This window comes from Notolabrus celidotus, chromosome 20 (assembly GCF_009762535.1).
Source record: "Notolabrus celidotus isolate fNotCel1 chromosome 20, fNotCel1.pri, whole genome shotgun sequence".
Lineage (NCBI taxonomy): Eukaryota > Metazoa > Chordata > Actinopteri > Labriformes > Labridae > Notolabrus > Notolabrus celidotus.
The window spans coordinates 29,180,264-29,197,969 of NC_048291.1; the positions used below are offsets into that span (position 1 = coordinate 29,180,264).

General features: G+C 45.5%; 1 protein-coding gene across 1 annotated transcript; it reads left to right on the forward strand.

Annotated features, from left to right (window-relative positions):
* The first annotated feature begins 280 nt into the window (after positions 1-280).
* LOC117831702 (mucin-17-like) lies at positions 281-17,129 on the forward strand. Its single transcript, XM_034710501.1, has 5 exons — positions 281-1,102; positions 2,191-2,358; positions 9,639-9,763; positions 10,589-13,103; positions 16,061-17,129. The coding sequence occupies exons 1-5, from the start codon at positions 650-652 to the stop codon at positions 16,565-16,567; spliced, it is 3,768 nt and encodes a 1,255-aa protein (XP_034566392.1). The 5' UTR covers positions 281-649; the 3' UTR covers positions 16,568-17,129.
* Positions 17,130-17,706: the final 577 nt, after the last annotated feature.

A 17,706-nucleotide genomic window follows, 5' to 3' on the forward strand; every position in this document is an offset into this window, starting at 1 on the left:
CACATCCTAATCCCTCAATCCTGTTGTCTTCTTCTTATAAAGTCATTATGTGCTTAATGCTGATCCTCTCAGATCTCAGGTTGAGGCTCTCCCCTCCTGACAGGACTCTACAGGAACATGACTGAACAGGTGAAGTGCTCACTAATGTTCAGCAGAGCGGGCATGCTTATATGATTTATGTTTTCTTTAAAGGGAGGGGTTTCATGTTTAATGACATTTCCATGAACACCTCCACACACGCACACAGAGAGAGGAAGGTGTACATGTGTGTGTATGTGGGTGTGGGTGTGTGTGGGTGTGTGTGTTTTGCCTCCCAGGGTCACACCTGTAGGGCGGTGCCAGCAGGGGGGAGGATGTCATTCTCTCTCACTCTCTCTCTCTTTCTCTCTCTGGCAGGTCAGGTCTCTGTAGTCTGAAACGTGAACCACAATGGCTGAGTGTTAGAGCACCATGGCGGGGCAGAGGACTTACAAGGCTGACCGGAGACTAGGAATGCGTAAAGTCCTGAGAGAAGAGTCCAGAGAGAACCTGATCACAGGGGGAACTCAGAGCTGCTCTCTGTAGTCTGGTCTAGGAGAGGAGCTGTCCTGGTTTGGAGACTTGTTCTCTCTTTAAAAGTTTTAGTTTGTTGAAGTTCTGGGCTCACGTCATGGCTCTGTCCCAGATCCAGTGCCTGGACGATAACCACGTGAACCCGAGGACGCACGAGTCCAAACCGGAGTTCCTGTACTGCGAAGACCAGAGGCTCGCGCTGGAGGCTCTCCTCCGGGATGGTCGCGAGGCGTTTGCGAAGTTCTTGGAAACTCGAGGTCTCCGGGACTTCCTCTCAGACCCGGAGCTGGACGCGCTCACGGGGTCCGTGGAGCCCTTTGACCCGGACCTGGACCTGTACCCGGAGGATGCGGAGGACGACGAGCCCCCTCTGTCCCAGCAGTACTGGCCCGACCTGTCGGACACCTCCACCCCCATGATGGACCTGGGCTGGCCGGACACAGAGTCCTACAGGGGGGTGACGCGCACCACAGTTTACGCACAGCCACCTCTGGAGGGTCAGACGCACATCAAGGAGAGAGTCAGGAAGATGATTGCGCAGGCGCAGAAGGTTTGTCAGAACAACCTCACAGCTACTGTTGATTGTGGTTTTTGCATAATAAGAATATTTAATGTGGCTTCTGTTTATCAATAGCCTTTAAATATTAAAGATGAAGGGCTGCTGCTCCTAATAAAGAACCCTAAGTGGACATGTTTACTCCAGATCTTAAATCATGTATCTCATTATCTTGAGACAGGGTTGTTTTCTTCTGTTAGTGACTTAATTTCATTTGTTTCCTGGAGGAAGAAGTTTATAGAATCTAAGACTGCATGTGTGTTTGGGACTTCCATACTCCTAAGGTCTGAAGTCTTGGAGCATGCAGATTTTTTAACCTGTCTATCTGCTTCTGTCTCTCCTGTGTTGCATGTGCACAAAGTGAGTGACAGGGTTCTTACAGCCCACCACCTCTTGTTTCTGTTTCCCTGCTGGGATCACTCAAAGACTCTTACACTCACAAAGTGTCGCCTCTGACAGGCCGTAACTCTCTCTCTCTCAGTGTGCGGTCAAAGTGCAGCCTGCTCACCTGAACAGTGAAGGGGTAAAGTGCATCTTGATTAATCTGCTTTATCACAGCAGAGAAGGGAACATGAGAGAGAGTGTGTCACACTGCACATTTGCATGCCCGGCTGCAGGCTGCAGGCTGCAGGGTGAAGTCTTCATCTGAAGGAATGCTTCCATGATGTTTTTAAGACAGGTTTCATTCCTCAGCAGCCTCCCTGTTCCAGGTGAAATGTGTTGTTATCTGCCTGAGACATCCTGTGGGCATGTTTCTGAAGAGCCTGAGTCAGGGACTTGATAAAAGCTGAGGGCGATTAAAAGCTGGGAGAACATGCAGAACTTCCCCCTGATCATCTTTCACATGAACACCTGTTTGATCTTAATTCACGTGAACCTGCAGAGCGACTTAAATCTCATTTGTTTTCCTAAACACTGAGTCGGCGTCTCATGTGTGTCTCACACCCTCACAGTGACTTAAAGCCCGAGGCGTGTTCCTGCTGCAGTTTAATAAAGCCTTTGTGTGTTTACTTATTCATGTATGCTTTGTGTTGGAGCGTTTCCTGTGTGTGTGATTTCAGTGTTTCTGTGTTTGTCTGCAGGTCATTGCGGTGGTGATGGATGTCTTCACGGACGTAGACATCTTCAGAGACATGCTGGACGTTAGCTTTAAGAAAAAGGTGGCCGTCTACATCCTGCTGGAACATGCATCACTACCTCACTTCCTGTCGATGTGCCGCAGGGCTAACATGCACGCCGGACACCTCAAGGTGAGACGATGGTTTCATAAGCAAGGCTAAATCCAGGGTTAGCCATCTCTGGAGTCAGGCTTTGATAATGTTCTTCTGGTAGAAGACAAATTGTGACCTGAGGTTGCACTCAGAGAAGTCTTTGTGATTGCAGATGTTTAAAAAAAATGCAAAAAATGAATCACCAAGATTCAATTTGGAGTTTGAATTCCATCTGACGGTGCCTTTATAAAAAAGAAAGTACAATGTCCTCTTTGAGAGACTAATCTGAAGTCAGGAGACTTTCATTCTGCACAGATAAGTGAGAGCACACACTCTCTCTCTCTCACACACACACACACACACCCAACACACCCACACACAGCCTTAAAACCCTTCCAGCTGGCAGCGTACCACAGATGAATCTTCTCCCTGGTTGTGTCTACCTTCAGTTTTATTCCGTTCTTGGCTCCTCACCACAAAAAACACGACTTATAAAAACGCCCTTCGGTCATGTTGGGACACGAGAAAAGTGGGTTGCAGGAAATTTCATCTTCATTGAACTGTTGTCTAGAGCTCTCCTTTGACCGAGCTGCCAACCTGATGAGTGTGACTCACATCAGCCAATAAAAATTAGAGATGAGAGGATTAACTGTGTGCTGTTAAACGTCCTGTTTAATTAATAGTAGAGGCTCCGCTGCACCGAGCGATTCTGTGAAGGGCTTATGTTGCATTTTGGAACAACTTGCATTGGATGAAAACAAAGTGATGCATGTGACGGGGTTTTCCTGCGTGTTAAAGTATGAGTTAGCAGAGTTTCATTTTTAACTGCTGCATCAAAATCAGTGCAGAGGGAAAGGATAGTCTGCAGCGTGCGTCTTGTTTATGCGCTGCAAGCATAGTCTGTATAAATATGGACGTAGTATCCGTGACATCACCCATCTGTTTCTGAAGCGCTGTTTTGAAGCCAATCGGCGGTGGCGGCCATATTGCTGCTGTCTTGGTGCTTGGACTTGGTGATAGGGGAAAAGGAGGTCTGCATCTGATGACCTGAGGCGGGGAGATGGAGAGTGGCATTTGAGGAGGTTGGTCAGGTATGAGGGGGCGAGGTTATTGAGGGCTTTGTAGGTGATGAGCAGGATTTTGAAGTGGATTTGGTGCTGAATGGGAAGCCAGTGGAGGTGCTCTGGAGCTTGAGTGGGTGAGTAATCGGGCGGCTGAATTTTGGACATATTGGAGTTTTTTGTGGTCGGTGGAGGGGAGGCCGTAGAGAAATAAACATGTTCATTTCTGCTGTGAAGAGCGTCTCTTTGAATGGGTGTGTATGTGGTTTCCAGTAGTTCTGGAGCCAGACTCAAGTGGATCCTTGATAAACTGCAGTTTTAGCACTTCTGCATCATATTTTGAGACCGGAGGTTGCCGCTTGGCTACAAGCGAGGGCGCCTCTTAAAAAGTGACGCCGTGGTTTCAAAGCTGTAGCCTTATAGGTCTGTGTCGCCTTGTTCCTACGTACGTAGCCTTACATGCACCAACTCCAAAATGTACCTATGCATCAAAAGCATGCAAACCACTGGCTCCTGTGTTCACACCTCCTGCCTCCATTTGGACTCTACGATGATGACTTGGACTTGGACTTGTAATTTGACTGCATTCAGACTTGGAAGATAGAGAATGACTGACTTAAATGTTGCTGTAGACTGTTTTAATGTTTACGTTTAGAGTGAGGACTGGCACGTTTATTCATCTGCATTCATGTCCAAGTGCCGTCTGGTTCAGATACAGCTCCTGCCCAGATAAAGAGACGCTCCACTTTGTGCATTTTACAGTAACTACAACAAGAGCAGAGCAACAGGTTAGAAATGGAGATGGAGTCAAACTCAATCTTTAGCAGACATCTGTGCAGGATTAACTCAGGAAGTAAGAGATGCTAAACATACCTGGACTGTTACGCTGCTGCATTAGTCATCTAACGGTTATCTTAGCATCTAAAGTGACTCAACCTCTGAGTCCAAGACGCTTGTCTGGTTATAATCCTGACTGATAGCGGTCTGGTTTGGCTGCAGGTATGTTTTGAGTTTACTCTTCCTCACTGGTTTGGTGTTTGCTCGTTTGGCAGGTTGAAGGTTTCTACTTGCTAGCTTCAAATCTGCAGCTGTCTTTCTCCTGTCTCTGGAAACATAATTCACAATCCAGCAGCAGAAGAAGAGTCGGATCATTTCTGCTCAGGATGCAGTTAATGAGCAATGATGTTCTCTGTGAAGGTACACCATGGTTTCCATCAGATGTGGGTCACTGAAGACTCAGAGAGCTGGATCAGTAATGGACGGACATAATTACACAGAGCATGCAGTTAACAAGAACAGCCAAACACACACACACACACACACACACACACACACACTCCCCTCTGCCAGTTTATGCCTTGGAGGAGCTAAAGTGAAACTGAAAGGCGGGAGCAGCTTGACAGACTTCCAGGACCATCTGTATCTGGATTATATGCAAAACAGCAGAAAATGTCACAGTCTCATGTGGCGGTTTGAGCTCGGTAAACACAGACATATGACTGTTACACATAAGGAGGGACTGAGGGGGCCGTCCGAGCTCAGCTGAGAGTCTGTTCCAACCTGGTTTATTCACACGCCATGACTCCCTCTTATTTGAGATATCTGCAGTTTTTACTGCTTTTGCTCACATTCTCAGAGATCCTGTTTCTCGCCCCCTAATCCAAGTGCAAACTTGTCTGCAGTTTCACATCCAAACAGAGCCGACTTAGCCTCCAGTTGTCTTTTTTAATCTGTGAAATATTTGAAGCAGGATGAAGAACGGAGCCCTGCAGAGCTTTCTGCTAAGTGTTTCTTTTCTTGTAGGATATATTTCTATTCAGACTTTATGTAAACCAGGGACGTAGTCTCAGTGACATCACGTAGTGGTTTCTGAAGAAGCATTATGAAGCCTGAAGACGGCGGGCACCAGATTGGTAATGCTGACTCCAGCTGTCTTCTAATTTATGGAGAAACCGGCAAATTTGGTGCAGTTTGATGGCGATGGTTGAATCAGCCTTGCCTTCAAATATACCTATTTATGCATGAGTCCATCCATCCATCCATTTCTGCCACTTATCCAGGGTCGGGTCGCGGGGGTAGCAGTCCAAGCAAACTGACCCAGACATCCCTCTCCCCAGCAACACTTTCCAGCTCCCCCTGGGGAATCCTGAGGCGATCCCAGACCAGGCGGGAGATATAATCCCTCCACTGCGTTCTGGGTCGGCCTTCTCCCAGTTGGACGTGTCTGGAACACCTCTAAAGGGAGGCGTCCGGGAGGCATCCTTATTAGATGCCCGAACCATCTCAGCTGACTCCTTTTGAAGTGGAGGAGCAGCGGCATGAGTCTAAGACTTAATATAATCCAAATAAATGAGCTATATTGAAAATACATTGGTACTGTTTTCACCAAAGCTGGGACCAGATATGTCGTTGCCCTGACTTCAAGCCGTTGCTTAATATCAATATTTTAATAGAAAATATACAACGCTCAAAACAGATTTCTCTGCAAATTTCACTCACTGCATCACTGCTTCATTATTCAATGCATTGGAGCCAATGAGGGTAACATAAACAGAGATGAAGGGGCCAAAGAAGGAGTTGACAGTGGTTTGAAACCGGGCAGAGACAGCGGGAAGTTGGACAAATGTGAAAAGAAGTTAGAGAGATTTAAAACCAAGAAGAAGATGTAGAAAGGAAGAGGATGTTTGCACACTTATTTCATGCAATTGTCCCTTTAATGTGCCAAGCTGTCAGCGTGTCAGGCCTTCATGAGAGCATGCATGAGTCAAACAAAGAGCCCTTATCGTTTCGTGTCGTGCCATGAGTCACCCGGTGCTTCCCGCCCCTAGCTGTCACGAATTAAGAAATTAGATGTACAGATGTCCTGCAGAAATGCACGAACAGTTCTAGTTTTTAAAACACAAACTGATGGACTAGAGATCCTTGAATCAGTCCATCACCTCATCCTGTCCCAGAAAGTTGGATAACCCTGGAGAACAGCTGCACAAGTGACATTCATGAGCGAGAACAGAGCCGAGCTGCAAACGCAAAGTGTCCCAAAGTGGCGAATCTGTCGGGGATCCAAGCCTGGGCTGCCAAAAGAGAGGCTGACAGGATGCTGTGAGTCTGGAGGACAGGTGTGACAGCTCCAGAACAGCTTGATTTTTTACTGTAAGTGACAAGAGGGAACGGGTAGGTGGAGGTAGGCGAGCCGGGAGGGAGGGAGGGGTAGATGAGTGTGGAGATAAGTGCTTAAGCATAAAGATGACAGGTTTTTCTTTCACTTCGGTTCTCTGAGGGGATTTCTCGGCGCTGCCTCGGCTCGTTCGGTGGTTGAATTGTCACATAAAGCTCTCTGTAGGACAGGTGAGGTGCCCTGCATGCAGAAATGCAATCTGCAGATTTTATCTAATCAGTTAACTGAAGGAATGCAGAGAGAGAAGGAGAAAGTTCAGGGTGGGACCGAAGGAAGAGGGAAAACAAGTGTTTCTACTGTGTGACGAGACACGCCAGGAATAATCTTCAGCATCAAGACAACTGGTTTAACCATTTACTGACTGCTTCCCAGCTCAGAGGCAGACTCAGGGACGAAAGACTTCAAGCCTTGCTCTGTGAAAGAAAGACTCTTCACTTTCTTTTGATAACACCAAAGTGTGCAGGATGTGGACACAGTCCTGTACCTATTTTTGTCTTTGAAAGATACGTCGCTTTAATGCATTGACAGGCTTATTTTAACTACAAAGACCAAGACGGACAGTAACAGTCATTTATTTAGGATGCCAAAGACTCCCCAGTACTGTGTCAAAGCCAAAGCATGATAAAGCTCCACAGAAAGGCCTTTATGTGTATGTTTTCTAATGCACTAAAATGGGAGGGGTGCTCTGCATCATGCAAACCTCAAATCAAAGTTTGGGATGTCTAGAAAAATGAATCCTTGAGCTGATGTTGTTTTTTTAGTTTGCAGGTTATTTAAAAACAGCAAGAGCAAAATGAGAATCCTTCATAAGCAGTTAAAGAACTCTATAAGGAGGTTAAACTGAAAAACAAAGATCATATGCATCTTTTTTGTCCTGATTTTTAATCACAAACATAAACCAAACACTTCTAACAGCATGCATCTTTGGATTTCTCTTGACTGTTTCAAGTTTGACCTCCTCAAACATCACCGATAGCTTCTGATACAGACTGTGGACAATCCATCCTTCAGATTGGGATGTAGCATTTTTATTAATTCAAAGAATCTAAAGAACGAAAAAGGCAGATATGGAGACAGAAAAGGAAAGCTTGGAAGCCAGAGCTCCTCCGTGTGATCTCTTATCTGAACTGTGGTTAAAGTTCTTTATGGCTGTGACACCACACGCTGCACCGCCCAGGTTTTATCACCGGTGTTATTAAAATGTTAGCACCACCGTTGAGTTCTTTATAGCTTTATACCTGAAGGCCTGTCAGAGTGACATTCACCATAAAGTTAGTTGAATGAGTCACACGTTTGATACCTTTTGTTTTCTAGAGAACAGTTCAGCCAATAAAGAGAGGTGTTTTATTACTTTACCAAGAAGAAGGCCCTTCAAGAAGGAGGGGACAAAGTATGCCGGGATCATATCCGTGACATTACCAAGCTGATCGTCGGTGGGCGCCATATTGGTAACGCTGAACTCAACCTAACTTCTGTGGAGCTAGCATGAGGTAAAGAGGCGGGCCTTTAGCCTCCTCGCTAACAGCTACAGTGTTCCCGCCTGTCAATCAAGTCAGGCACGCCCTTATTTGGGCAAAACTCGTAAGTTTAATCTCTTCAAAATACCGGGTTATGAATAAATCCACTCCCCGTGTGTGTGTGTGGTTTCTGATGTTTCTGCAGCCAGCCTCAAGTAGACACTAGAGGAACTAGTGGTCTGCTGGGGAGCAGGGAGCACAGACAGGGACAGGAAAAGACTTAACAGACTGGCCAGGAGGGCCAGTTCTGTCCTGGGCTGTCCTCTGGACTCCATAGAGGAGGTGGGTGAGAGGAGGATGTTAGCCAAGCAGACATCCATCATGGACAATCCCTCTCACCCCCTGCATGAGACTGTGGGGTCCCTGAGCAGCTCCTTCAGCAGCAGACTGAGACTCCCACCCGTCATCCCATCTGCAATCAGACTGTTTAACACCAGCACTGCTGTGTCCCGTTATAATCAGCTGTTCTCATCTTTCATTACACTACATGGCAGTTACTATGTGACTTGGCACATTCACAAAGAACTATCTTATGGAGGGCTGTCTTTCTGGAGAACACGCCTCAGTTTGAGACAGCAAGTGACCAACGGAAGGGGGATGGTGCAACTCCAAGTAGTGGATCTGCACCTTCCAACTATCACAGGTATTGCAGGGTTCAAGCATAACTATGGTGCCGGTGGTATCAGTCAGGATTGCAAACTCCACATGTTGAAACGAGACGATCTCAAAGGGAGCTTCACAGTTACACAATGAGGCAACTCAATGGGGATGAAGCATGATGCAAACTCTGAACTATGTCAAGAAGTTGTGTTGAAACACTTAAAAGGTGCCCGTCCTGAACAAATCAATCTGTTTCTGTGAACTTGCGTGCAGCAAACATCTCCAGTGGGAGGGGAGTAGACCGATGTGGTACACCAGATTTTATTCCAAGTAAATCGTTATACTAATGGTATATAAGCTGTCCCAGAGAAGCCAAACAGGCAGGTTCCAACAAAGCCAATCAATCTAACAACACTTAAAGATCAAGTAAAGGCAAGACAGAGATTAAATAAGAATCCAGCAATCAACAAGACGTTGGTTTGGCAAAGTTTCATCACAGCGCTGAAATGGATGTGGTGTGCTTAAACGCTGAGGTTACATTAACGATGAGAAATAACACATCAGTGTTCACTCTGAATGTTTGTGGCTGAAGGTTTTATTAAAAATACTTATATGGTTAGATTTAATCAATAAATCATGCATGTGGAAAATGGGGTTCAGGGAAACCTGACTTCAGGCCGATGTTTGTACTCACTATTTATTATTATTGTGAATTTGCATCCTTCAAGTATTTAAAAACTCCTCACAGGTGTGTGCAGTTTACCTGCTCTCAACTAGATGCTTTCAAACTTCATCAGAGTGAAGTTTTTTCAGGTCATCTGTCTCATTTCTTGACTCGAAATACAAAGTCAAAGATGAAGCCCGTGTTGTTGTTGTTGTATGAGTTTGTTTAACATGGTTCAGATGTTTTAAAAGAAGCTTTAGGAAAGATCTGACATTTAAAATGTGTTTGTGTTTTCGTTCCAGCACCTTCGTGTACGCTGCGGAAACGGAGCCGAGTTCCACACCCGGTCCTCGAAGAGGGTCAGGGGACAAATGGGACACCGATTCATGTTCATCGACGGGGACAAAGCTGTGTCTGGGTCGTACAGGTCAGAGCGCTTTACTGAACGTGTGTGTGTGTGTGTGTGTGTGTGTGAGAAACAGATAAAGATAGAGACCGTAAAAGAAACAGGTAATCCCTGTGTGCTCCACCTGTCTTTGATGTGGATGAAGAATGCACGGTCTAATGTTCAGTAGCATTCTCTGCATACTCGACCAACAGGTTGTTGTAAATGTATCCATCCTCAAGAGACGTAAAGGCAGGTACACCTCAGTCCTTAGGTAACTCTGTACAATGACACGTTTCTAATTTATGATCCTGGGGCTGTTTTAAGGTGTGTCAGTGACTTCAGTAGTTTCATCAAACTGTTTTAATATCAGATTGCTTCAGTTGGCAGCTGAGACACGGCTCTGAAGGTCACACAGGGCATTTACAGACGAGTGAAGTCGAATCAAAGCGCTGGTTTTTACCACTTAGAGGCTCAGATTGCTGTTTTCAAGTGTTTTGATGTACACTATAAGTTATGTTGGATGTCCTGGGAGCTCCCCGCCCTTCCATGTGCCTACGTGGAATGCCAAAACATTCCACAAGGCAGGGAGAGCATCAGCAAAGACCCCCAGGGTACAGAGCAGAGCGAGCATGAGTGATGATACAGATGACAGAGGTGAAATCAGACATAGCAGAAAGGTGGAGCTGCGGTGGAAGAGGTTTGCAAAGACAACAGGAAGAGAAGGCAGGCAGAACGCCCATATTTGGGCATTCATCTTCTGTCTTATTCAGAAACTTGGCAAACGTTAATTGATGAAAGATGTCTGTCCTGTTCTGCTCCGGTGAACTTGAAGTCTTACGCTACATGTCTTGTGTTTTTCTGTAGTTTCACCTGGATGTCGGCCCGCCTCCACAAAAACCTCATCACCGTGGTAACAGGCCAAGCAGTAGACGCCTTCGATCGGCTGTTTCGCACCCTCTACTCATACTCCACCTCGGTTGACCTCCGAAAGGTCGCTACAGAACCTGAACCTGAACCAGAGCCCATCAAAAAGCCGGTCCCGGTGGCCCCTCCTTCTGCTGCTATTGCAAGGAAACTGTACAACCCCAAATACTCTCTGGTAGCTCTGGGGAACCCCGCAACAAGTCCCTCTGCAGACAAGACGCCGCAAGAGACTCCAGAGGAATCCTTGAGTCCAGAGGACAAGAGGAGGCGGAGGAAGCAGAGTAAAGAAGCTCTTCAGGAGGGTCCTCCGCTCCACCCTGGACTGGTTGATCTGGAGAAAGTATGCTTGTTTGCGTACCTGCCCACCTGGCCAGAGCCGGATCCTTCTAAAGATGTCATCGGGTTCATTAACATCCGGGACGCCAAAAAACCACATCAGGCTCACCTGCAGAGGTCTGAGATGTTTGAGACCAGCCAGGCTATCAAGTTCAGTAGTCCATTCAGCATGCCGAAGGAAACGCTGCCTGATGTCGCCATGCCCCGACAGAGTCCTGCTAAACCTGGAGACATCCACAAACTCCACGCTGCACAACACAAAACCAAGGCCGGGGAATCCAGGACAGACGGACTGTCCTCCAACGGAGGGCCTGAAATCAAAAGCAAAGTGGGAGCAGCTTCACAGAACTCACCAAAGTGTGAGTCTAACAAAGATACAGCTAAGACTCCTCTGGGTTCACCGACCAACCAGAGCTCAGGGCACAACAACACACACACAGATCCACAATCTAGTCCCAAAACATCCATCCCCAACCCCTGGATGAACAGATACAAATCTCAAATTGTCACCAAAAATAGTCCCACGTCTGACTTCTTCCCTGGATCAAACACCCAAACAGAAACTACTTTAAACACACACGGTACACAAACCTCACACACACAGAAACAGACTGTGGCTCCACATTTAGATTCACACACACAGTCACAGAACTCCTCCAAAATAACTCCTCACATCCCGACTCCCACCGCCAAAGACCACGTGTCCTCCTCTGCCTCTCCTCCGTCTGAAAATAACAAGGCTTCTTCTTCTTCTCCTTCTTCTGTGCCTCAACTTACCTCTTCTTCTCCACCCCTCCCTACTTCCTCAGAAGCCTCCTCTTTACCCTCCTCCACGCCTCCCATTCCTAAACCTCGGACTATCCAACTGCTTTTAAAAGACGGCATCACCAGCGATGGCAAGAAGCTGCTGGAAACAAACACTGCAGAGAAATCTGAGACAAACACACGGCCGCCGCCAGTGCTCCAAAACCAGTCTGCCGTGGTGCAAACACCGCCAGAAAAACAGGCTGAGATGCAGAAAAACAGCACAAGTGTTTCAGGAATACACTCAGTAAATATTCAAGACTCTCCTCAGCCAAAAGAGGATGGGACCTCCCAGAAGATGAGGAATAAGGAGGTCGAAGCAAACGTAGAAGCACTGCCAAAGAGTGTGAATCATCAAGGAAACACGCCAAACAAGACTCTGACGTCGACAGAGAGCAAATTAACTCAACAGATAGACGCAAAACAAGAGCTCAGGGCCCCAGGACAAAATGTACCTTGCAGTGAGGTCGCTAAAACGCCGAAAAGTACGACACATCGCGTCACAAACAGTGAGAAAGCGCCTGAAATACAGAATATATCAGATAGGGAGTCAGTGCAGAATAATCCTCAATCTACGTGCACGCAAAACAACACACATAGCAACTCTGAGGAACTTTCCCCTAAGTCACGGGAAGGCAAACACACGCCGGAGAAGCCCCTTCAATTACCGCTCTCAGACTCACACACGGCGGACCTTCGTTCCCCAGACAAAGAACCACGATTGCTAACAGCTCAGACACGCACGCCTACTCCGGACAGACTCCCCTCGCCAGATTTGCAAACCCTCACCCCCGATGTTAGCGACGGGTACACCTCTGGGATAGAGGACTCCAACCTCTCCACCACCTCAGAGGAGTACTACGAGTGCTGTGGATCCCCGTGTCTCCTTGAGTCGGCTTTGGATGCAGCGGCTAACCCAAACCAAGGGACGGCGGAGGATCACGTTAGCTTTGCACTCACGAGTTCTCCTAACGCCGTCAGAAGCGTGAAGAAAATCACAAGCAGTGACGCCTCTTCTTCTTCTTCTACTCCAAAGAAAAAGGCAGAGAGAAAAGAAGGAGATTCTGCAGGGAGTGGTGTGAAAGAGTCAAAAGAGAGGGTGGAGAAAAAGAAGGAGGCCCTCACGCAACTCCCCAAGAAGAAAAAGGTGCCGAATCAATCCGCCGCCGCAGACGGAGGAGGGACTCCTGGATTGTCCACAGGTGACCCCAAAGCGAAGACGGTGTCCCCCGGGAAGGAGGGAGCGGACAAAGAGAAGGGAGCCGGCGTTGTAGTGAGGAGAGAAAAGCCCAACAAAGAGGCGGAGGGGCAGAAGGTATGATACGGAGGGCGTCTGTGGTTACACCTTTACATGCAAAAAACAAAACGTTGACATGCCGCCATGCAGGTTCATCCCACATACATGATGTGATGTTGACGTGTTACATTTCTAACCACTTCACAGTTTTCTGTTCAGCGTACTCCAGTGGCATAAAGGGTAAGCACAGTTCATGCACTTTCTAAACGGGACATCAGACTTTGTGATTATAACTCCTAATAACTCCTAATAACGTGACCAAAAGTTGGACTGATTCAGAGAACAGAGTCCTGTTGGTGTTTCTTTAATAAACCTGGGCAGGGAGTTTAAATTCACCTGTAACCAATAACACACTTAACCCACGCAGACACTGAACGGTAAGTATTGATCTAAAGTTTTAACATTTATTACCTTGGGTTATAATAATACTTCAAATCAGTTAATAATACTAATCCTGCTGGTATTACCTGGTGACCTCTGGTAGTTTGATCTTAATCTGGAGGTGATAATCTGCTGTGAAGTTTAAAGTTCATCTGAGATTACCAGAGGTCCTGTGATAATATTAGTCCTGTGCAAACCAAAGCCTGTTGATTTTCAGGTCTGTCTTCCTCTTCTGTTTGTTTTCGGGTTAAGCCTTTTTCTGCCTGATTCCCAGACGCCACGACGGCTGCTCTGACAATCATTAAAGATCAGTTTCAAAGTGTTCCATGCAAAAGATTCAGACGATCATCTTTGAATCTTTGCATCAGTGAAATACCTGGTAAAGGATTTAGATCTCTCCACAGACTGCAGTGATGTGGAGCAGATTTCGGCCTTTGCACAATGAGTCTGTTTGTTTTTTGCACGCTTAAAAAGAAATAGCATGTTGTGTCAATCATGTTTGCACACTGCCCCAGAATCTTAAATCCACCTTTTATTGTGATTTCTACCTGAGATAACAGACTTTAATGTTGTCTGACTATCTTTGGATCGATGGCACATTTTGGATGTGTGTCTGCGTCCTCCCCCAAGACATTTTGAGCATCTAACACTTAATTTCCTGCATTCTGGTGAATATTAATGCAGCAGTTTGAGGTACAAATTGAAGTATGTAAAAGAGAAACAACATTTTTAATGCACAGTCATAAAATAAGGCATGCTACTTCCTGTGTGAAGGTCACATGCTAGTCTTATTTGATCATACATGCAGTGCTTTCGAAGAGCTCCAGGACTTTTTTTTTTTCAAAGTAAGGAAATATAATATTTGCATTTTGCACGAAACAGTTGAGATTCATATACGCCTCTTTTTTACTGCTTCAAGATCAAGTTCTCATTCAGATGTATGTCATGCAAGACAGACAATGAAAACAAACACTGTGCAGTTAATATTTTGACATTTGAGGTGGCTTAAATGTTAAAAATCCTTCTGAAACTGCAGCGTTCTCAACTCAGCTGGATCGAAAATACGTTCAGCAGTCAGTTCCTCTGCAGGCTTTTATTTTGGCGGGTCAAGGTTCAAGATTCAAAGGTTTTTATTGTCAATTTTCACTGTATATACGAGACATACAGGAAAAACGAGATGCTGTTTCTCTCTTCCAGCTTTTAAATATCTAAAATTTAAATATAAAATACAGTTGTATAAAAACATCCTATGCACACAGTGCAGGTCGTGCAGTGACAGTTTAAGTGAAGAGGACTCGGCTGTGTCGCTGTGCCCCAAACTGAACGTGTCTCTTCATGTCTCTGTGTTTCGGTGGCTGTCAGGTGATATGAATACGCCTCGATATGACAGGATGGACGATTAACAATCCTGTGCTGCAGCTCTGTAGAAAGTCCAATGGAGGCTGTTATTCTACTACGCTCCCCTTGCCCTCCAGGCTTCCACGTTGGTCACGTGACAGAAAACTTAAGAGCTATAATCCTTGCTCCACGTCTTCACCCACACGTCCTGTCTCTCTTTACCTGTCCGACCAATAAAATGCTCCAAATCAGACTTTAAACTCAGAGCACAAACATTAAATAACCGGTACTTAGCTTCAGTTTATTCCTTGAACAAGTCAACGTAGAGTGCTTTAATGAAACGTATAAACCCTGTCCCTGAACGCCCCGTTACTTCAGCCAGACAAGCTGACAGCTAACATGATATGAGTGACAAGCTGAACTCATGAAATCCATTTAAATCAAACGCCGTTATTAATATTTCATCCTGAAGAGCATAAATATTAATCCCTTTATGAGTCATGACCGGGTTTACGTCACTGTATTAACCAGAGTGACTTCATGATGCTGACGGGGCGAGAGACCAAAACCTGCAGAGGCCAATCTCAGCCGCTGAAGTCCTGACGCTTCATGGAAGTGTCACAACTTTATTAACGTTTAGAAGATCTTATTTTATTGTTTCATCTTTAGAAGTGTGTGTTCAGTGTGTTATTCCAGCTCCTATGTGTGTCCCTGTGTGTGTGTGTGTGTAGTTTCCACCCGCAGAGCGTCACTGACTCCAAACACACGACACTTGTTTCATTATTGAACAAGGAGACTGTTGGTGAGTTAAAGTGACACTCTTTTAATGACACGCCCCCCCTCCCTCCTCCTCCTCGTCCACGCCGATTCAACATTCATGAGCCGCTGAAAGATTGATAGCTTCACATCTATCGCTGCGGTTAAACTGGAGTCAGCGCCGCGGTATCAGGCGGGCGGAGTCGTGAGGTGTTTTAATTCGGCGCCGTCATCTTTTATTGAAGACGGAGACGATAGAGCAGATCGCACTTTTGCACCAAAGTACCTCACAAAACTTTGATGGCGTTGGCACGGCGTCTGTGGGCTGTGAAAACTCAACACTGCATTGTGGATAAGTTCCCCACCCACAGACAGAACAACATCAGAACCGTGTGTGTGTGTGTGTGTGTGTTAGTGTGGTGTTATTAAACCCTCGTCATGTGTGGACACATCTACATCTCATCCTCTAACTCCAGTCTCTCCTCTCTCTTCTTCTCTAGTTCGTGCAAACTCCTAATCCTCCTGCAGGGCCCTCCAGATACTCTCGACCCCTCTCAGGACAGTTTTCGGGGCCTCGTCCTTGGGGTAGCATTTTCCTCAACAAAACAGACACCACATTGCATCATGGGAGTCTGCAGGTCTTGGATAACTCGTATGCTCGCAAGCCGCTAACACAACCACATCATCATGCGGCAGGAGGCGGCGTCCGGTCTGCGGGCGCACGAGGGCACACCAACATGTCCCGCAGCCAGCAGAGCCTCCTCTCAGACGGTCTGAAACACCGGGTCTCACTTCTACACTCTCACTCCAACTCACAGCCTCAGCTCAGCCCTCCGCCGCAGGACCTCTCATCAAACCGCAAGGTGGAAGGACGAGGTCCGTTCAGCTTGACGTTCAGCAAGCTGTACAGCCTCAAGGACCTGAAGGACAAGATGAGCAAGCTGCCGGCGCCGGGCAGGAAGAGCAGCACCAGCTCGCCGCTGCAGGAGCGCAAGAGCACAAGCTAGCCTGGAGCGTCAGTCCATCTCAGTGTCAGAGTCTGATCTTACTGCAACTCATCAAGACGAAGGGGAGTCAGTGCAGAAACACACTTAAACTGTCCCTGAATGCACCGTGAAAGAAACGCCAAAAAGACTCTTCCTCCTTAGGATTACCTCTCTCTCTCTCTCTCAGGGTTTCACTTATTATTTGGTCTTCCTCTCCTGCTCCTCATCAAATGGACGTTCAACATTTTCTCCATGTGCACGTTTTGAATGCACGTTAAACAGATTGTAAACCTGCTGTTCTGCCTCTCTCTTCCTCTCACTTCTGAAGCTTGGAGTTCAAATCGCTGCAACACTTTTAAGATAAGTTTGAAATGTCGTCGACCTCTGGTGCTATCCAAGACCTGAGCCACAGCTGCCTTTTTTAAAATGACCACAGCAGTCAGCAGGTTGTTTGGGTTTCCTCTCCGCTGGGTTTTTGGTTTCAGGGAAATATTGTGTAAAAAAAAAAAGTAACTTAAGTTAGGTTTGTAAATGACGTGTTGAATGTTTTATGACGTGTAGTAATAAAAGTATTTTAAAGTAACTCAACTTTGACTTCTGGTTGAAACAAACTGTCCTCTGGTACATTCATAGAATTAGTGACGAACTGCATGATCACTATCACACACATTCACACTCCTCCATTAGGGGGCGCTGTTTGTCAAGTTGTGCACACTGAGGATAAAAACTACATTTCTCCACATTTAGCTCCAAAACATCAGAAAAATGTAAATATTTAAATTTAGATTTAACATTTAGATTCATATTTAATATTTAAATTAATATATATAAAATTTATATTTATATTAAAAATGTATATTTAACATTTATATTTAACGTTGAACATTTAGATTAAGATATATATTTGATATTTATATTTAACATTTAGATTTAGATTTAACATTTAGATTTAAATTGAATATTTAAAGTTGATATTTATATTTATATTTAACATTTATATTTAAAATTAGATTCATATTTCATATTTATATTAATAATTCACATTTAGAATTAAATTTTGAAATGTACCATTCAATTTTTTATTTAACATTTAGATTTAGATTTAATATTTAACATTTATATTTATATTTAACATTTATATTTATATTTAACATTTATAT

Bases quoted from the DNA above. Each gene is read 5' to 3' on its own strand.
- LOC117831702 (XM_034710501.1), top strand. From the start codon at position 650: ATGGCTCTGTCCCAGATCCAGTGCCTGGACGATAACCACGTGAACCCG. The intron at 1,103-2,190 runs GTTTGTCAGAAC...GTTTGTCTGCAG, and splicing joins TGATTGCGCAGGCGCAGAAG to GTCATTGCGGTGGTGATGGA. The intron at 13,104-16,060 runs GTATGATACGGA...CTTCTTCTCTAG, and splicing joins AAGAGGCGGAGGGGCAGAAG to TTCGTGCAAACTCCTAATCC.